We start from the raw sequence: 22,830 nt of genomic DNA on the forward strand, positions 1-22,830 counted from the left end.
TCAAAAGCTAGCTTATGGCGAGCTGTGTTAGTCTCCAATATTAATTTACATCTTTCATTCTGTCTGGGTATTAAGGTTTTTTTCAACCTCAAAATTTTTTTTCTGTGATAATTAGCCATGTTACTCAAAGTAATTTTACTATTCCAGCAAACAAAACTTTATGCAGGTTTATTTACAAGTGATAAGAATTTTGGCTAAATTTAGGTGATTTTTTGAATGATAAACTCTCTTGGTTAAGGTGGTATGGGAGTCTAAAATAAAAATGATAGAATTTGTTCATACTTTGCCAAAATGTAGTATCTATTGATACATGTTAAAAAATATAATAAAATTGATAGGTCACCGTGCATTTTTTCAAGCTACGGGTCATGACAAAATGACACATTTTGTATGGATTATACAGGAAAAAACACCATTTTGTGAATAGAAACTAAACGAAATGATAGAATTGTAAAATAAATTAGGAATATATAGCTTTCAAACAATGCTTTGATAATATCAAAAGAAAAGATAGGGTCACCGTACGTTTTTTCCGGCTAAAATTCAAAGTAGGAAAATTCCATGAACAATCCAACAGAAAATGCACTGTTTTAGAGCTACCTCCCCTTAAAATGAAAATTTCAAAATATTTAAAAATAACCAAAAATAATCTGCACTTGTACATATACTTATATTTATAAGTTATATTCTTAAAAATTGAATCTTTTCAATGTAAAAACACATGAAATATCTGCATTCTTGCATCAAATTTTGCTAATTTGATAGAAAATATGGACCTTAGATTCTCTGTTTTTTACAATCCAAGATGGCGAAAGACACCCATACCACCTTAAGTGGTACATGTCCTGTTGTATCATCTGTTATTATGTTACAATTTCATGTGGTACTGTGGATTCATTTATTTTCGTGGGAATCAATTTTCGTGGATTGAGGAAAACTTGCATTTTCGTGGATATTTGATTTCGTGGTTTTGTCAATCTGTGCACACAAAGCCAAAGAAAATTTGTTATTTGTTGAACATTTGAATTCGTGGTTCACTTGTACCCACGAAACCCACGAAAATTGATATCCAACGAATAATAATGAATCCACAGTAATACATATTGAAAATGTTGATCATATATGATTGCCAAGCTTTTTAAATATTTAAAATCCAACTGTTGAAAGTTGAGAGATGTACATGATATAGTGGTAAAATCTGTTTCTTTATCAACTTTTAGATCAAATTTATCCTTCCTTTTTCAAAGAATTTCCAACAATCATTTGCCAAGAACAAAGTTTTCACTAGAAATGAGAAATCATTACATTACATGCATTAGTCTTTGTTAAACACATCAGTATGTAAATGATTTTGTATTTTAATATCAAGTACCTATTTAAAAGAGTGTAAACATTTTTGGCAGATCTGGTATGATACTCCAAATGTTTTTTTTTCTCCCACAGATTGAAGGCCAAACTGAGAGAGCTTGTCAACCAGGTGTTTCTGGGGTCAGTGTACAGTGGATATACTATGCTAAACACAGTAATATTATCCAGGCTCCATGTATAATCCCATCCCTGTTTAATGGTACTCGCCAGGTAGTTTATGGGTTTGTCCCAAATTGTACACAGGTAAGATTTAAGATAAATCGTGTTTGTTGCTTGTGGATCTTTGTGTTTATTTAAATCATATATTTATTGTGAAGTTCATTTTCAATTTATCATTTTGAGAATTATTTCCCCTTGCTTTGTGTTGTTCTAACTTATAATAAGTACAACAGTGTTTTTAGATATTGCATAATAAACATATTTTATACCCAATACTAATTAAAAAAAATGACACAAAAGTAGTATTTGGTAATAAAATATAATTATTATTGTTCCAAATTATTGTATATTTTTTTAGGCCAAGTTAAGTGCTTCAGTTGATGGTAATGAATTCTGTACCATGGTGTCGACTACAGAGCTTAATATGACCAAGGGCAAAGTAAGTCTATTTACATTCAAGTTTAAGAAAACTATCATGTTTCGTATGATGATTTGTGTGGAAGACTCTATCCAAAATTACAGTGTTTGAAGATTTTTAGCCATCATTTTGATTTGAAGGTTACAAATGTTTGTTCACTAAAACTCACTTTATCTGCTAATAGGGCTTCATCTGTAGGTCAGTATTAGAAATATATAGATTTTTATGTTACAGCACATAAATCTTGATCGAGCTTGGTAAACCTGGCCCTTGACTAGCTTTTTATATGTAATAAGCATCATATTAAAAAAGTTATATTTTTTCTAACATTCATCTTTTTTATTGTATATATTTTATCGGATAAGTTCATATCCTCTCTTTATTTTGTTTAGATGTTACACCAGCTGACAGCTAGAGCCGTGATCAGAGATTATGAAGATGGTGTTTTCTCCAGTAATAATACACAGGATCAGGTAGGACCAAACTAACAATATAGTACTATCATACCAAAGATTTTAAAAACAAACTTTTAGTGCAATTTAAGATTATCATGTGTATAGATTCAAATTAGTTAGCACGCGTAGAAGTTTGGGTATGAAAGGATAGATTATAAATACACCTGCATGACACCTTGACACAGTAATGATCCCTGGCTTAAACACACAAAATCCCGAGGTCCCAAATTTAAATAAGGTAAATCCCGACGTCCTGAAATCAGAAAAAAAGAATTCCGGGATCCGAAAGGGTCAATCCCAAAATCCTGAGCTTAAAAATACCCGATCCCAAAGTCCCGATAAAGTTCCTGTCCCCCCTCAGTAATATATCAATAAGAATGTATTATAAATTTGATCTATTTGATATGAATTTTATGATGAAGAATTCCATTTATTTTTATTATGCTCAAAGGTCCAGAAATTGGAGAAGAAATCGTACATCATAGATCTGAGCAAGGAGTACTCTATAGTTACTCCCTATACAAGCTTTATAGCTGTGGAAGAGAGAGAAAAAGTAAGTCAATGTTTTAAAATGGTTTTTTTTGTGACCTTTAAGGTGGTACCAAACACCATGATTAAAATTAATTGAGCTAGTTTAATTTTCTAAATTTTGAAAAAATGTTTACTTTGACCCTTTGACAACAAAAAATGTCTAAAATTAAGGAATAACAGTACTGTAGTTGAAGAGTTGCCACCGTCAATTGTAGATTTGACGGTCGCAAATGCAGTTTTACTGGCGACGCGTAGCGGAGACAGTAAAACTGAGATTTGCGACCGTCAAATCAAAATTGACGGTGGCAACTCTTCAACTACAGTACTGTTATTCCGATTCTAATGCATTACAAAAAGAAAAAATCCGATAAAACTTGAAAAAATGTCTAAATTTGTCAAATAAAAAAAACCCGGGAAACTTCATGAATGCTTTTGGCACAAAGACTTCATGTCTAAACGTGACGTCATACAAATGAAAGCTTACAAACTGGAGGTTATTACGTTACCTGTACACTTCAAATTTGGATAAAATTACATTAAAACGGCGAATTCGAGGTAGGTGTTGTTCTATTTTTGATTATATAGTAGTAATCGAACATTTGTTGATTCATCAATTCAAAATGGCGGGTCTCTCCTTAGTTACGCCTGGTCAACTGTGGATTTGACGGCAACTTTTAGCCAATGAAAGAAATTGTTACATCCAAATTGCATTAGAATCTTCAATGACATGTTTTATCGGAAAAAAATCATTGGATTTAAAGCAGTTTTACAAACCTTAATTTCGATCATTAAAAAGCTAATACATTGTATTTTGGTAACAATGAAACATGATTAAAATGTGAGTTTTACAGAGTTATCTCCCTGTAGTATTATGTACCACCTTAAAAGGTATCAGTTTTGGGAAAAGCATGTTTATCATCCTATTTTCCTTGGGTCATGATATGTATCATGGTGCTTTAATTTTTACTGTTGTCTTTTTTCATAAATTTAGGCCTGGTGTGGTACTATTTACTTATGGAAATACTTTTATTTCAGTTTCCATTGTCAGAGCTATTTGACAAATCTTGTTCTTATTTAATATGTTTATTACAAATTGGTATCACCTGTTATTTATACATTTTTAATTGACAACAACTTATATTTGTTTGTTCAAAAACATTTGCAGTAGTTGTATATGCATTATTGTCTCATCTCAACGAAAAGCAAGACATAGGTGTATGTGTTTGCCTGAGGTGGCAGAAGTGGTGTTCATAATGGTTTGAAATTAAGTCAGTTTACTTACAGGTCAATGATATTAGATATGCAATTGTATTAGCATTGGCACATCTCATTTCCAAGAAAATTATTTGGCCCTGCCCCTCAGTCATGATCTATTGACTTTGAGTCTTGCTAAGTTATCATGTATTAGTCTGAGATTAGTTCAGTTAATGAAATCACTAGTTCAATGATATTTTCTATGCAGTTGTAATTAAAGAGTATTGTTCTCAATATTGCAAATATTAAAATCGCATTTTTGTCTAAAAATTTGAAATTGCAATAATAAATGCTGAATTTACAGTAGTTTTAAAACAGTTGAAGTATTGCTATTTTCATTTAAACATTGGAATTTGACTAGCAAAAGTACATGCAGGTAAGACATATCTCTGTGTCAACAGTTTGTCAAATCCAATTAATATGCAACACATGTTTTGGTTTTTGTCGAGCCTGCGACTTTTGTCGCAGAAAGCTCGACATAGGGATAGTGATCTAGTAGCGGCTATGGCGGCTGCGGCCGTGTTAGCTCACTTCTTACAGTGACTTGACTGTAAGTGCTGCTATCCACCAATTGCAATTCATTCAAAATTTTGACCAAATTGCAATTTGTTTTATCAAACCAAATTGTTCAACTGGTCAGAAATTTGAACCAACTGCTGTAGAAAATCACAGTCAAGTCGTGAAAGTGCAAGGTGATAAAATAAAACATACTTACAATCCAATAAGACTTTAACTCCACTTTAATGATGTTAATACTAAATCTGTCTATCAATCTGTATAGTTATATTATAGCCATTACCATACTAAAGGTCAACTGTTTTATTTTGAATTGCTATAAAAATGTCCAAATAAAGCTTTTATATAGTTTTTCTTTCGAAAAGAATTTTATATTTATAAGAATCATATATCATTTAAAATAATACATCATATATTCAGTAAAATACGTGTGAAATAACAATATGCTATTAATAAGTTTCCTTGGGGAGATAACCTAAAATACTATTCTTTTGAATAAAGACTTTTTGAAACCAAAAAAGATTATCTCCCCTTCCTACAAACATATTGCAATTTCACAAATATTTTACTGAATATGAAATGTTTTTATTCACATAATGTGTGATTCTTATGAATAAAGAATACTTTTCGAAAGTAAACTATATAAAAGCTTAGTTTGAACAATTTTAAAGCAATTAAAAATAAAACAGTTCACCTTTAGTATGGTAATGGCTATAATATAACTATACAGATTGATTGATATCATCATTAAAGTGGAGTTAAAGCTTATAGGATTGTAAGTATATTTTATTTTATCACCTTGCACTTTCACATTTTGACTGAACAATTTGTTCAATATTCTGACCAGTTGAACAATTTGATTTTATAAAACAAACTGCAATTTAGTCAAAAAAATTTATGAGTTGCAACTGGTGGATAGCAACACTAACAGTCAAGTCACTGTAAAAGCTTTATATTTTAGAAGGTGGGAGACCTGGATGCTTCATACTTTGTATATGGATGCCTCATGTTACGAAGTTTCCATCAGTCACATGTCCAATGTCCTTGACCTCATTTTCATGGTTCAGTGACTACTTGAAAAAAAAATTAAGATTTTTTGTAATGTTAAATTCTCTCTTATTATAAGTTATAGGATAACTATATTTGGTATGTGCGTACCTTGCAATGTCCTCTTGTCCGTCAGACAGTTTTCACTTGACCTCGACTTCATTTCATGGATCAGTGAACAAGGTTAAGTTTTGGTGGTCAAGTCCATGTCTGAGATACTATAAGCAGTAGGTCTAGTATATTCGGTGTATGGAAGCACTGTAAGGTGTACATGTCCAACTGGCAGGTGTCATCTGACCTTAACCTCATTTTCATGGTTCAGTGGTTAAAGTTAAGTTTTTGTGTTTTGGTCTGTTTTTCTTATACTGTATGCAATAGGTCTTCTATATTTTGTGTATGGAATGGTTGTAAGGTGTACAGGTACACCTGGCAGGTGTCATATGACCTTGACCTTATTTTCATGGTTCAGTGGTCAAAGTTAAGTTTTTGAGTTTTGGCCTTTTTTTCTACTACTATATGCAATAGGTCAACTATATTTGGTGTATGGAAATATTTCATGATCTACATGTCAGTCGCGCAGGTTTTATTTGACCTTGACCTCATTTTTTACGGTTCATTGCTCAGTGTTAAGCTTTTGTGTTTTGGTCTGTTTTTAAAGGCAGTGCTTTAAGGCCTGACTTTTAAGTCATGAGGTTCATCTTTTCATACGCAATCTATGCAGGGGGTCTTTTGGCCAGAAATAGAACCGGAAATGTTCGAATTTCTCCTCTTCTTTTTATGGTATAATATGTTTTTTGTTTCTTTCATTTACATTGGGGACTAAAGAAACGATCAGGGTGTATTGTTCGTTTTATAGAACTTGTTATTAGTGTGTATTTTGCATTATAAGCAGTCAACCTGACTACAAACTATCATTATGTGTATTCCGTGTGGAAAGAGGTCGGGTCAATTTCGAGTGTTTTCTGACATCTAAAGATTCCTTAATTAGTTCAGACGTTGATATAACAATGAAAAGTCGACTGAACATGATTAATATTGCATCTTCTATAATTCAAAGCGGAATTCGGTTTATGAACGAGAAACCGTAAAGCATTTTCAATTTCGGTTCTAGTTATGTATGTTGTCTACGTATTATCCTGGTTCCCGGTACTACGTTCCGGGTATTAGCTATTTGATATATGTGATGTGTAACATTACGATCGGGTACCAGCAAATCTACGTGTGTATGTGTACATGATTTCCCGCCAAAATGGACGATTTACAGCTAAAAAAATAGTCCATAAACGTTCCGTTTAATGATATGCAAATTCATAATTAATCGTAACTTTTTTTTATCTTTGTATAATAAATATAACAAAATGGATTCCACAAAATTGAAAATAGCATTATTTTACGAGGATTTCTCATATTTTTCTCACTTCCGGGCGCAGTAATACGTATGTTTTGAATAAGCTCGAAGAATTTGACAAAGTGAATTGAGAAGGAAACGGATAGATATACGTCCTTGCTATCAGGTAAAACAATTTAAATGTACAAAACAAACACATTTACTTCACGCAAATAGTACAGGCTTAAGCTTTTTATTGTCTTACACGACTGTAGTCTAGTGTTTAAACGACGGCGGTGACCTACAAGGTACGGGTCATACTAGTACTGGGTCAAGTCTAAATATGTAAACATATCCACGTGCTATTAGAAAGAAAGCATCGTAATGCAATATCTACAATTTTTCCTCCTTTATACATCGTTTAACCAGATATATTTCTCTTTCAAATACACTTAAACACGGATTGTATGTACGTATCTTTTCTAGTGTTTTCTTGTCCTTATTAAATATATATAGGAAGATGTGGTGTGAGTGCCAATGAGACAACTCTCCATCCAAACAACAATTCAAAAATTAAACCATTATAGGTTAAAGTACGGCCTTCAACACGGAGCCTTGGCTCACACCGAACAACAAGCTATAAAGGGCCCCAAAATAACTAGTGTAAAACCATTCAAACGGGAAAACCAACGGTCTAATCTATATAAACAAAACGAGAAACGAGAAACACGTATTAAAGTTCATTTGTTGATGTTTAAATATTTTTGAACGACTGAACACAGGAGTGAATGAATGCAACAATTATATATACTGAAGACTTGGGCTGTATAATGATAGTGTACGTATATCATACTGATAATTATTCTAGCAGTAATTATGTTGATTTAGGATGTAATGACAGGAATTCATGAGTTATGCTTCAGGCTTTCTGAAAAAATATCAATGACAATGTAAACAGGAACAAAACATTGACATGAATGATGCTCTCTTCTATGTTATAGTTATTTAGGTATGTGTGTTGCACAAGTTTCAAAAAAACTTAAGTTCTAAAACTTTTTTTCAGGGCACAAACCCACTATAAAGAGACTTGTCTACTGCCATACCCATCCTATTTTCATGCTCCATTTGCAAGCAAGAGACTGAATGGTTTGCAACATTAAAAATCAGGACGGTGTCCAATTAAAACAAAAGAACTAAACTGAATGAATATTGTAGGAGAAATCTAGAGGAAAGTTTTGATTTGTGAAATTGGTTTTCCTGAAAAGTCATTCATCCTAGCCTGCAGAAAGGAACTATAACTGTCCACCACCAACTGACGAACTAATGTTGAGCTTCACATATGGAATTACTCAAATACCATCAATGTCTATGTTTTCAGCACAGATTTCACAAGTTATGACAAAGCTGTGCTTTTTTATACCTGTTAAAGAGTTGTATACTAAATTTTATTTTTTTATCAATAAATATATATTGTGTCATTTAAGAACTTGTATTTTGCCAAAAGATGCATACTAGTGAATGAAAGTGGTGCAGTTCATTTTGCTTTGTATATAGAATTGAATTACATGTACAATTGTTCATGTTATTGGAATGCTTATAAAAATAAGGAGATGTGGTACAATAATGTATATGATATTTAGTGAGTTTATCAAGCAAAAGTGAATAAGAAATAGGTATAAGCAGTTACAGGTACTACTTTACAATCTCAAACTATGAGAAAAACTCATACCGTAAAGAGAATTTCATATTTACAAGTAAGTTTTGTTTTTGCGTTGAATAATTTTCTTCTATTGTTTAAATTGCAAATATGGGAAGTGGTTAAAATGCTAATGAGACAGCTGTTATGGCCACAGAGCCTTAATTGAAAACTTCTTTTTCATTCATACCGGTAGATTTTGTCTGGCGTTAGAAACATATCTGCCAACTTTTCAAAATGCACATGGGGGTTTTACGTGAAAGATGGTCCATATAGTCATACAAAACCTTCAAGGGGGCCTTCAAATGGAAGCAGGACAAGTTGCCCCACTGGCTAATCGCCCCACTTTTTTAAAAACCGCCACAAACTGATTTATCAAATCGCCCCACATGTGAAATTGGTTAAATCATGTTTAATATTACTCCTGCCAACTCGCCCTACTTATAAAAAAACGGTAATATTTAGATTAATATATATACATGTACAATTAAAAATAAAAACTTGCACCACTTTAATGAAACTAATCTACACAGAATACAAACAAACCGAAAATTAATTTAATTACTATTATTGATATATACTGAAATTATAATTCTAAAAATAAAACTGATTGTTGAAGAATAACTGTAAGTTTTGAAGCTTAGTTATTTGCATAACAGTTGAAAAGAAACCAGTTAAATGTATCAAAATGCAATATAAGGAATTTAAGTTATATTCAATGGAATAACATCTTTTTCCATAAGTGGGGCGAGTTGGCATTACTAAATTCATCCTGGTTAATAATATATTTATCTAGATTTCACCCATTTCCATTAGGTGGGACCAGTTGGCAGGAGTAATATTAACGGGATTTAACACAGTTCACAAGTGGGGCGATTTGATAATCCAGGTTGGGGCAGTTTTTTTGTCGAGCCTGCGACTTTTGTCGCAGAAAGCTCAACATAGGGATAGTGATACGGCGGCGGCGATGTTAGCTCAGTTCTTAAAAGCTTTATATTTTAGAAGGTGGGAGACCTGGATGCTTCATACTTTGAATATGGTTGCCTCATGTTATGAAGATTCCGTCAGTTACATGTCCAATGTCCTTGACCTCATTTTCATGGTTCAGTTACTTAACTTGAAAAAAAAGTTAAAATTTTTTGTAATGTTAAATTCTCTCTTATTATAAGTAATAGGATAACTATATTTGGTATGTGCGTACCTTGCAAGGTCCTCTTGCCCGTCAGACAGTTTTCACTTGACCTCGACCTCATTTCATGGATCAGTGAACAAGGTTACGTTTTGGTGGTCAAGTCCATATCTGAGATACTATAAGCAATAGGTCTAGTATATTCGGTGTATGGAAGCACTGTTAGGTGTACATGTCTAACTGGCAGGTGTCATCTGACCTTGACCTCATTTTCATGGTTAAGTGGTTATAGTTAAGTTTTGTGTTTTGGTCTGTTTTTCTTTTACTGTTTGCAATAGGTCTTCTATATTTTGTGTATGGAATGGTTGTAAGGTGTACAGGTCTACCTGGCAGGGTCATATGACCTTGACCTCATTTTCATGGTTCAGTGGTCAAAGTTAAGTTTTTGAGTTTTGGCCTTTTTTCTAATACTATATGCAATAGGTCAACTATATTTGGTGTATGGAAATATTTCATGATCTACATGTCAGTGGCACAGGTTTTATTTGACCTTGATCTCATTTTTTACGGTTCATTGCTCAGTGTTAAGCTTTTGTGTTTTGGTCTGTTTTTCTTAAACTATAAGCAATAAGTCAATTTTATTTGTTGTATGGAAGAATTGTAAGCTGTACATGCCTACCTGGCATGGTTTATCTGACCTTGACCTCATTTTCATGGTTCAAAGGTCAATGTTTAGTTTTCTTGGTTTATGTTGAGATTATGTGACAGTTGTAATAACGCTTTATTATTAGGACTATCAACATAATATCAATGATTAGTAAAGAAGGCGAGACATTTCAGTGTGTGCACCCTTGTTTTTAAAGTGGGCGAGTTAGTGAAAAAGTGGGGCGATTTGTCATGGATTCCCTTCAAATATATTCTAATGTGGTTTTTGGCTTCTTCGTGCATTAACAAGCTCATAGCCATTGTTGAATTAATTGTTTTCTTTAAAATAGTCGACAAAATTGCTCTTACAAAATTTCCATTTGGGAGCCTTGAGCTCAATGGGGGAAATACTCTGCAAATACTGAAAGTTGACAGGTATGGTCATCAAAAAAGTTGACATGTTACTATGTACATTTACCATTATGTTACTTGATGTCCTTGCTATACACACAGTACAGAGACTAGTCAATCTTTGTGAACTATTTTTTATGGGAGTCATAGAATATGTGTATACAATCAATAATTAAAAATAGTCTATTTATATTGAAAAGGAAAAGTTCTTATATGTCTAAAGTAAAGGGACGAAAGAGAGCCGTGGTGTAGTGGTTAGTGCATCGGACTACTAACACAAAGGTTCCTGGTTCGATTCCCGTTTGGGATGAAAATTTCAGGAACTCAATTTTCGGCTCTCCCTTGACACCATTTGCGAGTATGGTCTTGAGGAAACGATGATAGTCCGTCGGACGGGGACGATAAATGGCTGGCCCGTGTTAAGAGAGAGCCATATCTCTTGCACGTTAAAGACACCCTTGTAGATTTCGAAAAAGAGTAGGCTAATGCCGCTACAAGGCAGCACTCGCACCCGCAAAGTGGAAAGGGATTAATATAAGTTGTAAAACTTGTTTCCCAATCCACTATAAATAAATATGTTTAAAAAAAAAAAAAGGGACGAAAGACACCAAAGGGACAGTCAAACTCATAAATTTAAAGCAAACTGACAAGGCCATGGCTAAAAATGCATTTCATGGGAGGCACAGAAAATAAACTTAACAGTAGACTAGATATAGGTGAACTAGGTACAAAAGAACTCTAAATCTTAAATTCTACAAACCACCTCTGTTCTATGGAAGATAATGATATAACTGGACTAGAAATACACACAACCTGTAATTAACTGCCTTTACAGCGCTTTCGCGCTTTGATTCTTTAACTATAAGCAATAAGTCAATTTTATTTGTTGTATGGAAGAATTGTTAGCTGTACATGCCTACCTGGCATGGTTCATCTGACCTTGACCTCATTTTCATGGTTCAAAGGTCAATGTTTAGTTTTCTTGGTTTATGTTATGTTTATGTGACAGTTGTAATAAAGCTTTATTATTAGGACTATCAACATAATATCAATGATTAGTAAAGAAGGCGAGACATTTCAGTGTGTGCACTCTTAGTTTTTTTAATATAGGATGAGGAAAAAACAGATGGACCATCAATTGCTGATTTAGTTGCCAAGGAGACTGTTGATGTTTTACCTTATATGGACTGGCAGAATGCAGACATGTTTGAAGAGAAGGTGTGGTCCCTATTTTAATTTATAATATAATAATACTCACAAGAAGTAAGCAATATTTTTTGTTGTTTTACTCCTTCACAGAATCATCCTTAGAAAAATACAGGCTACATTAACCCTGCTTAAGAGACAGCCTCAATAGAGGAAATAATAGGCCACTCATATAGAAGAAACAATCTCAACTGATGAGGTTCTCTGACAAGAGGTCACTAAAGGTTATTTATACAATAAGGCTACATTTTTTCTGTTGATAGAGAACAACCTCACTAGAAAGGAGTAAAACTTACCTCCTTTATATTACTTATACTAGCTGAAACATGAGCTAGGGGAATTTTGTTTACTAATATCGATTTTTTGACTGTTGATTTGGTTTTCAGAATTACAATACCGTAGTGATTTTTTAATAGAAACATTGATTGAACTTAATCACCTTTTTAGGACCCTGTTGTGGCTATTGAGGAGTTATTACGTAAAGGAGCAATAGCTGAGACTTTTTCCCAGATGGAGGCTGAGCGATGTTACTCGTCAATACTAGACTATGCTGATGATTTGAAAAAAGAAGAAAATAAAGATTTGAAATTTACTGTAAATATTCTTTATTGAGATAAATTAGACTTTCTTTATTATCAGAATGATGTCAATATTTAAAAATTAAACATGAGCTCTAAGAATCGGAACAAGGGAATGTATGCTGAAGCCAGTTTTTACCCCTTCACTTAAAAGTTGTTCTAAGTACTTGAAATCTATAAAATATCATTTGCATAAACTTGCCAAAATCACCTAGCTCTTAGATCTTTCCCTTAAATACATTTTGCCAAATGATGTTGTATGGAAAGATGTTCAAGTGAGTCACAAGTTTTTTGTGAGGCTGTTTCATGTTCTTTTCATCAAGAACTTAAAGACCACACCAATTTAATTTCTTGTTCTACGAATTTTTGGACTCCAAAATTTGGGGCGAGCAAGAGATTTGGAAATTTTAATAAAAAAGTATTTAATTTGCAAATTTTTTAGGTGAAGCTTGAAAAGTAAAGACTAACGATTATAATTTTTTTTGTAAACATAAAATAGTAGGTTTTGACTATATTAAAACTTGATTTATCACTTGTACTTTGACATTTCTTTAATTTCTGAAGTATTTTTTCCCTGTTCACCAAGAAATAATTAAATCTGGTCTATGTATGTGTCACTGACAATGAGGCAATTCTCCATCCAAGTCATAATCAGTTTGGCAACCCCTTAATGTTATAAGTATCCCTTTTACATGTTTTATGAGGGATCAATATAAGTTATGATATATTTGTTTGTACAAAAGGGCTCATATTTTCTCAAAGAACTATATATTTATCTGGTATTAAATGGTCAAAACATGTCCAAGAATTTTTGTAATATTTCTGGACATTAACCATGTTTAAAATACATTTACTTTAACAATTTAATATTATTAAAAAAAAGTGGACCCCTCTTTTAGATAAAGTTGTTTAAAATATGATGTAACTCTCCTCTTTTTGAGTACAACATTCTATGTTTTCAAAGGTTTTGTATAGAAGAACTATACAAATTCTTGGTATCTCTATTTTCTTTTCTACATCAGTAAAATGACCCCTGGTCTGAGGGAGGGTTGTTCTCAACCTGATAATAACAAACACAGGTCAAAGTACGGCCTTTTTACACAGGTCAAAGTACGGCCTTTTTACACAGGGCTTTGATACAGACAAAATACCAAGCTAAAAAAGAAACCAACATTATTAGCGTACACAATTTTAACAGGAAAACCAACAATCTAATTTATATATACGAACGGGAAAATACCAATGAACAACATGAACAAACGATAACTGCTGAACAACAGGCCCCTGAATCAATCAGGACAGGTGTATAAACATGCAGCGGCTATGGATAGTTTTGTTTTGCCAGCATACAATATAATTTCAGTTGAAGGCAAATCCTTCAGAAGTTCTTTTTTTTCTAACAACGAATATTTTTTGATAGGGAATACAAGTATAAGTAAGGGTGAAAGAAACCAATTTTTTGTCGAGCCTGCAACTTTTGTTGCAGAAAGCTCGACATAGGGATAGTGATATGGCGGCTACGGCGGCTACGGCGGCGGCGGCGGTGTTAGCTCACTTCTTAAAAGCTTTATATTTTAGAAGGTAGAAGACCTGGATGCTTCATACTTTGTATATAGATGCCTCATGTTACGAACTTTTCGTCAGTCACTTGTCCAATGTCCTTGACCTCATTTTCATGGTTCAGTGACTACTTGAAAAAAAAAGTTAAGATTTTTTGTAATGTTAAATTCTCTCTTATTATAAGTAATTGGATAACTATATTTGGTATGTGCGTACCTTGCAAGGTCCTCATGCCTGTCAGACAGTTTTCACTTGACCTCAACCTCATTTCATGGATCAGTGAACAAGGTTAAGTTTTCATGGTCAAGTCCATATCGCAGATACTATAATCAATAGGTCTAGTATGTTAGGTGTATTGAAGGACTATAAGGTGTACATGTCCAACTGGCAGGTGTCACCTGACTTTGACCTCATTTTCATGGTTCAGTGGTCAAAGTTAAGTTTTTTAGTTTTGGTCTATTTTTCTAATACTTTATGCATTAGGTCAAATATAATTGGTATATGGAAATATTTTATGATCTATATGTAGGTTACGCAGGTTTCATTTGACCTTGACCTCATTTTCACGGTCCATTGCTATAAAGTTTTAAGTGTTTGTGCTTTGATCTGTTTTTCATTATTATAAGCAATAAGTCAACTATATTTATAATATTGAAGAATAGTTAGCTGTACATGTCTACCTGGCATGGTTCATCAGACCTTGACCTCATTTTCATGTTTCATTGATCAATATTTCATTTTCTTGGTTAATGTTGAGTTTATGTGACAGTTGTAATAAAGCTTTATATTTAGGTCTATCAAGATAGTATCAAGGATAAGTAAAGAAGGCGAGACATTTCAGTGTGTGCACTCTTGTTGTTATTTACAGGTATTCCCGCTGTTATAAATTTATATCAGAGCACTCCCACTTTGGATAAATAGGTTTCATGCTACAACAAATATTCTCACAGATATTTACACAGTCAGTGTGGTGGGGTGCTATTATGTTAAATCGTTATATACAGGATAGACTGTGATTTTAAAACACAAATGTTGATATCTTTTTATAATATTTACACAAAAAACGGTGCAGGAAATGGACATGATTACATTTCCGGATGCTGGAAGCAGGAATAGAAAAAAATAATTTTAAATCTGTTTTGAAGAAAAAAAAGTGCGGGCGGGTCCGTTGAACAAGAAATCAAATTGGTGTGGCCTAAATATGAAATAGCAATAACTACTCAAATATATGAATAAATGGTGATATAGGATGTATATTTATAAGACTTGAACCTCAAAACACAAACAACCCAAGACATTTAGATTTAAATATACAGTCTTCAACAATAGAAAGTTGTCTTAAACATGTCAAGCTCTAGGTTTTGACAGAGTTGTTTATCATTTAATTTGATAAGAATCTTTTAAAGATTTTCAATCAACACTGAATTGTTTTTCCTTCTAGCAAAGTTTTGACATAAAAATTATGAAGTGACATGTCAGGCCATGAGTGATAGGGGCATAGAAAGACAACAAGTTTTGATATTAAAAAAACAACATATATTTATAAATTATCTTTGATCATATCTTAATGAGATTGATTTTCTTGCTCAAGCCTGTATGTCGAGAAAAGCAATCAAGTTGAGATGACCAGTGATAATCTTTTTGTCGCTATTTTACCTATGACGAAGTTGACAGTTTCATAACATTTTCATTAGCAATGCCATGTGCCTCCTTAGTTTCTAGCTATAATTTTCCATCTCAAGGGATATGAAAAATTATCATAAAAAAAGATCGAAGGAAAAATGCACAAAATAGCAATAATGTTGAATAATGAACTAAGAATTTGAGTTTTTTTTTTATTTTATGATCATATCACCTGCTTTCAGATCATACAGGAACTAACATATATGATATAGAATATTTTCTTGTGGATATTGTTCATTGTAGTCCGATGTTTATGATTATATAGATATTTGATGGCCGTTTAGTTTAAAGAGTATGTCAGCTATGTGTTACTGTAGTTGTTCATAAAGAATTGAGAATGAAAACTGGGAATGTGTCAAAGAGGCAACAACCCCATCAAAGAGCAGAAAATTAGCTGAAAGGCCACCAATGGGTCACATAACCTATAGCTAGCCTTCTTAACAGTGAGTAAATCATGCACCTAGATGCAGGCTTCAGCTGGCCACCTTAAAAAATGTATACTAGGTTTGGCAAAAAAGGAGGTCACACTAAATGAAATATGCTTGATTTGCTGAGTGGATAGATATTTGTTGATAATGTTCAGCATATGCTTAGTTTATGTCGGATGTTGTCTTTTTCAATTTCATGTTGCTGTGTTGTTTAAACCTACCCAGAGTTTACTAATATTTAGAAATGAGCATTAAACAACACAAAATAGGAAAAAAAACCACTTACTTCTTACCACTCTAAGTTTTGACAGTTTTGGAAAAACCTATTGATAAAACCTTTATTACAGGTAATGGAAAATGTTGTAAAGTTTTGTCAGGCGAGTGGAAGTGAGAATAGTATGGACATCATGAAAACTTTCAAAGATAAGTTTCCTGGTAAGCTGTTTAATATCAATTACAATGACTATATATCATAATGAGGGAAAATATATTTTTTGTTTAAGGAGATGTAGTTATAGAGTTATAGTCCTTGTTTGATTGGAAAATGAAAGTTGAAGTGAATTACATGAGAACTGTGCTAACCCAGCCACATCTATTATGTGCCTTTCCCAAGTCTAGAGCCTGTAGTTCAGCTGTTTTGGTTTGTTGCCGTGTAACATATTTGTTTTTCATCAATTGTTTTATTATAAAAAAGGCTGTTTTTTCAATTGAATTGTTTCATATTTTCATGTCAGGGCCATTAATAGCAGACTATATGAGGGGGGAAAGAACCTTTATCAGGACTCCGGGATCGAGTGTTTTTAAGCTCAGGATTTTGGGATTGACCCTTTCGGGATCCAGGAATTCTTTATTCGAATTTCAGGACCTCAGGATTTCGTGTGTTCAGTCTGGGATTTCAGGATCAGGACCCCTACTATCCCACCTGCTATATTGTATGAGTTTTTCTCATTGTTTTAGACAGTATGGTTGCCTATAATTGCTTACATTCATTTGCAATTTGGTTAATAGTTTAGGTCGTTGCATTGACAATCACACCACATCTCCTTACTGTAATATTTTCATGTGCTTTGAATTAAAATTTTGCATAGTAGCTGTTCTTAAACATCATGCAGAATTGAGAATGGAAATGGGACATTGCTAAAGAAACAATAACTGGACCAAAGAGCAGAAAACAGCCGAAGGCCCCCGATGGGTCTTCAATACAATGAAAAAATCCTGCACCCAGCTTCAGCTGGCCCCTAAACAAAAATAGGTGCATACAGTATTTAGGAAATTTTAAGAACCCCTTCCAATTCAAAATAACTTTGCTTGTTGGATGAAATGGAACTAAGATCCCTTTATATAAGTTATATTATCTCCAGGGGTACTCTCAATGAGATTACAGTATGAAGTTCCTTTAATTTTAAATGCATGATAACTGCAAAGATATTCTGGGCTTTGTCCCCACTTTTTGTTTAAGAGACTGTTATTAACATCCAGTCAATATGCACAAATGTCACATATATATTCCCGACAGTGCAAGGGCCAGTCAAGGTCAATAAAAACTTCCATCATCATTCTACAAGTATATTGATTATTTTTTACAGACATCAGAAGTTTGTATGTGAAAACTCTGACTGGTAAAACTATAGGAGGAGTAAAACTACTGGCCTCTGATACAATAGAACAAGTCAAGGCCAAGATACAAGAATTAGAAGGGATCCCAATAGATCAACAGAGATTGGTTTTTGATGGGAAACAGCTAGAGGATGGTCGTACATTAGAGGATTACAGTAAGTTAACAATATATTTTCTACAAATATTACTGTGGATTCATTATAGTTCATCAGACACAATTTTTTGTGGATTTCTTTATCACCTGGGAACCACTATAAATTCCAATGTTTAACAAATTTCAAAATTTCCATAGAAATATAAGCAGACTTTGGAAAAAAACACAATTTCAAATATCTACGAAATGCAAGTTTTCTTCAATCCACAAAAATAAATGATTCCACAGTATGTTTTTATTTTCAGGTATTATAGAAAAATTATTTTTAAGTTTCTATTGGTTAAAACTATATTTAGGGTAAAGGAGCAGAGGGGTATGTAACAATAGACAATTTCTAATTTCCATTTAAGAATTGAATGCTTCTTTTTGTAAATTTATTGGGGTGTAAAAGCGTTGACCGAAGTACATTTTGTATGAAGCACAGAAGCACTTCATTCTAAAAATGTATGCAGGGTCAACGCTTTTACAACCCAAGAAAGTTACGAAAAGAAGCATTCAATACTTATAATTACATTTTTTTAGCTAGGATCATGAAAACACGATTTTTATCAAGTTTTGTTTAATTCACCTGTGCACTTTATTGTTGAACCTCATGTCATCACGAATGATAAATGTTATTGTCTGATGCAATTGCTTACAGAATAACATGTGATGTGCAGTTAGCCAATCAGAATAACGTATTATAATGAAACATACATCTAATGTAATTATTTATAAATAAACTGCCCTGTCAAACTTGGAAAACTATGGGAGAAAACATGGCATAGGGCATTGTGAAATGAAGGTATTTGCTATTTGATGTCATTTTTTTCTGAACAATAAAAATTAGAATGGAAATGAGGAATGTGTTAAAGTGACAAAAAGCCCCTAAAAAAGGGCAGAAAACAGTCCAAAAAGAAAACAATCATACATGACCATAAAGAAAACTTGTAGATATGACAATAGTTAATTACGGTCAAAGTTAATTTTCTCTGTTATATTTCCTTTCATTTTATGATAAATTTTAAAGCTAGGCAATTTGCCTTATGGGTGTTGCCTGCGTGCTATATTTTGTCCCTAACTGATTCAACTACATCTGCTAAGTTGATAATTTATCAACAAAAAAATAAGATCTTGGCATTAGAACAAAGAAAAATGAGATAGTACAGCCATTCATATTGCCATATTAAAATAGTCACAAGGTATCAATTATTGTCACAAAATTAGATGCGATTCAGATTTCATTCTAAATCTACAAAACATCTTCCATTGTATTGTGATGTCATGAGAAAAGGTGACCATGCCTGATGATGACACATCCTGATGATGACACATTATATTAAGTACACATTTTTCTACCATTCTTTGAAAAGGACAGATAAAAATCATTAGAAATATAAATTTCACCACTATAATTCGTCTACTATGATATTTCTCCACTCTCAACAGTTAAATTTTAATTCTTTTAAAAGCTCTGCAAGCCTTGTGCTTTAAATATTCAAATGTTGCTGTCACTCGTGGAGAATTATTGTAAAACATTTGTTGCAGTGGTAGAATCTAATTATTTCCCTAGATGTTTAATTAGGGTTTTTGTTCGAAGTGTATGCTTGAAAACTTGCAACTACATGATTAATAACCAGAATAGGCTGTGTATTAGTCTTTGAGTAAGATAACGATTAATTTTATTACAGGAATAACAAATGAAAGTTCAATTCACATGGTGTTACGTTTAAGAGGAGGACCTGATCCTTGTTCTACAACTTTTAAATCATCAGGATCAGAACCACTTTCTTTGCCGGATCGGATTCAGGGGTTTATGGAAGAACAACAACAGTCCAATGTACAGCATGCGCAACAAATGTCTATTGTACAGAATGCACAACAACAGTCTAATGTACAGGATGCGCAACAACAGTCCAATGTACAGAATATGTTTCAGCGTGCACAACAACAGCATGCACAACAACAGCAAATGATACAGCATGGGCAACAACAGCAAATGTTACAGCATGTGCAACAAAAGCAAATGTACAGCATGCCCTACACCAGCAAATGTTACATGGGCAACAACAGTCCAACATTAAAGCATTTGCAACAACAGCAAATGTTACAACATGCGCAACAATCTCAAATGTTACAACATGCGCAACAACCTCAAATGATACAACCTGCGCAACAACCTCAAATGTTACAACATGGGCAACAACCTCAAATGATACAACCTGTGCAACAACCTCAAATGTTACAACATGGGCAACAACCTCAAATGATACAACCTGCGCAACAACCTCAAATGTTACAATATGGGCAACAACCTCAAATGTTACAACATGGGCAACAACCTCAAACGTTACAACCTGCACAACAACCTCAAATGTTACAACATGCCCAACAACCTCAAATGTTACTGCATTCAGGTGTTCAGGGACAACAAAGACAACAATCTGCAGATAGCATCAGGTTATCTAGTCCCTTTGCTGAACAGTCTTCATTCTATAATACCAAAGCTAGTTCCTCCACAATTGATGTTACACCACCAACCTTTCAGCAAACAGATCATTTGGGAGAAGAAACTTTGGGAAATGTTACTTCTTTTGGAAGAATGACAACCAAACGAAGAAAAAGCAATGAAAGAAATCCTGTAGGTTTCCAGAGATATGAACCATTAAATCCAACAGGTTTCAGTTTTGGGAGAATGGGTACAGCAACTAATGAATTATTTGGTCAACAGTCAAGCAGTGTTAGTGCACCTGTTAGTGGTTTTAATGTTGATAGTCTGCAATCATATGGGATGACTCCTAGCCTGGCAGAGACAATTCAAACTATATATTGTAGAGGTGGTGGTAGTCAAGTCGGCAGTGGATTTGGAAGTGGTTTCAGTTATGGATTTCAGCAGCCACAGTTACAACCACCATCAATGGCGAGTTTTGGCTCAATTCAGTCCTCTAATGTGGCATATGGGGGCTTGTTTGGGAGTGAGCCAGTAAGTGTAAGAGCTGAGGGAAGTCCTGATACTAATGTGGCATACAGGGGCTTGTTTGGGAGTGAGCCAGTAAGTGTAAGAGCTAAGGGAAGTCCTGATACTAATGTGGCATACGGGGGCTTGTTTGGGAGTGAGCCAGTAAGTGTAAGAGCTAAGGGAAGTCCTGATACTAATGTGGCATACGGGGGCTTGTTTGGGAGTGAGCCAGTAAGTGTAAGAGCCAAGGGAAGTCCTGATACTAATGTGGCATACGGGGGCTTGTTTGGGAGTGAGCCAGTAAGTGTAAGAGCTAAGGGAAGTCCTGATACTAATGTGGCATACAGGGGCTTGTTTGGGAGTGAGCCAGTAAGTGTTAGAGCTGAGGGAAGTCCTGATACTAATGTGGCATACAGGGGCTTGTTTGGGAGTGAGCCAGTAAGTGTAAGAGCTAAGGGAAGTCCTGATACAGACCAAGATAAAGATGAAACAGCCCAGGATGTATTATCTCTCAGTACTGACATGCCAAGTGGTGGATTTAAATATAAAGAGGTAGACTATCTGGATACTGTGGATTTATTTATTTTCTTTGATACCAATATTCATTGATTAATGAAAAATAACATTTTCATTGATATTTGATTTGATTGTTTTGTCAAATCTACTTGTATTCTAAACTAGACAAAATTGATTATTAAATTAAAATTAAATTCAACATTAAATTGTTGAATATTTGAATTAGTTTTTCACCAATAATTCATAAAATTGGTTTCCTATGAATAATAATGAATCCACAGTACTTCATATCTTTTATCAATGAATTATCACTTTGTGATTGGCTAAACGCCGTCATGTGGTGACCCCCTATGAGACTGTATGGGGTTATTAAGTTTCATATGGGGTTCATGCCTCGTTAATGGCGACGTCATCTATTAATGTTGTTTTGTTTCACTGTTTATTTTTCAACAAAACGCCGCAGAAATAGTCTAGCGTCCAATAAATTTGTTATACGGTTAACTACTGACCCCCTACGGATCCATAGAGGGTGATTAAAATTTATAGGGGATTCGGCCTCCGTCCTCACCCCCTATGAATTTTACTAACCCTCTATGGATCTGTAGGGGGTCAGTAGTGAACCATATAACTTATAATATATACTAATGAGTTATTTAAGTATATATGTCAGGTGTCCTTGACCCCATTTTCAGCTGCAGGGTATTGGGACTACTTATACTCTGTATGGTTGTTATTTTATGCATAATTTTTTTCAGTTCTTATAATTTTATAGGCTATGTGGAGCAGGATCTGCTTACCCTTCTGGAGCAGCTGAGATCACCCCTAGTTTTTGGTGGGGTTTGTGTTGCTGATTCTTTAGTTTTCTATGTTGTGTCATGTGTACTATTGTTTGTTTGTTTGTCTTTTTCATTTTTAGCCATGGTGTTGTCAGTTTATTTTTCGATTTATGAGTTTGACTGCATGTCCCTGAAAAATGCAAAGTCAGTTGAATTTTTAATGAGACCTGAGAATAGAAGAGACATATCTGTTGGTGTTCCTTGCCCGGAATTAAAATCATTTTAATAATAAAACTATACATATATGTAAACACTATATAACTGGAAAATTTTTGATTGCAGAAAGTTTTGCTTAGTATTTGACTTTTCCTGATAATCATTAAACATAAATTTATTTTAAAATTGTACAGCTTAGAGA

General features: G+C 33.6%; 1 protein-coding gene across 1 annotated transcript in view; it reads left to right on the top strand.

Moving 5' to 3' along the window:
* Nucleotides 1-22,830, top strand: part of LOC134727324 (uncharacterized) — a 77,694-nt gene that overhangs the window by 21,093 nt on the left and 33,771 nt on the right. The window contains exons 20-28 of the mRNA XM_063591702.1: nucleotides 1,444-1,611; nucleotides 1,886-1,966; nucleotides 2,338-2,418; nucleotides 2,852-2,953; nucleotides 12,067-12,174; nucleotides 12,610-12,756; nucleotides 16,759-16,846; nucleotides 17,998-18,183; nucleotides 19,853-21,672. Of these exons, the coding sequence (XP_063447772.1) occupies nucleotides 1,444-1,611; nucleotides 1,886-1,966; nucleotides 2,338-2,418; nucleotides 2,852-2,953; nucleotides 12,067-12,174; nucleotides 12,610-12,756; nucleotides 16,759-16,846; nucleotides 17,998-18,183; nucleotides 19,853-21,672 (2,781 nt within the window). The remainder of the gene's footprint in view (nucleotides 1-1,443; nucleotides 1,612-1,885; nucleotides 1,967-2,337; nucleotides 2,419-2,851; nucleotides 2,954-12,066; nucleotides 12,175-12,609; nucleotides 12,757-16,758; nucleotides 16,847-17,997; nucleotides 18,184-19,852; nucleotides 21,673-22,830) is intronic.

Source organism: Mytilus trossulus, chromosome 8 (genome assembly GCF_036588685.1).
Source record: "Mytilus trossulus isolate FHL-02 chromosome 8, PNRI_Mtr1.1.1.hap1, whole genome shotgun sequence".
Lineage (NCBI taxonomy): Eukaryota > Metazoa > Mollusca > Bivalvia > Mytilida > Mytilidae > Mytilus > Mytilus trossulus.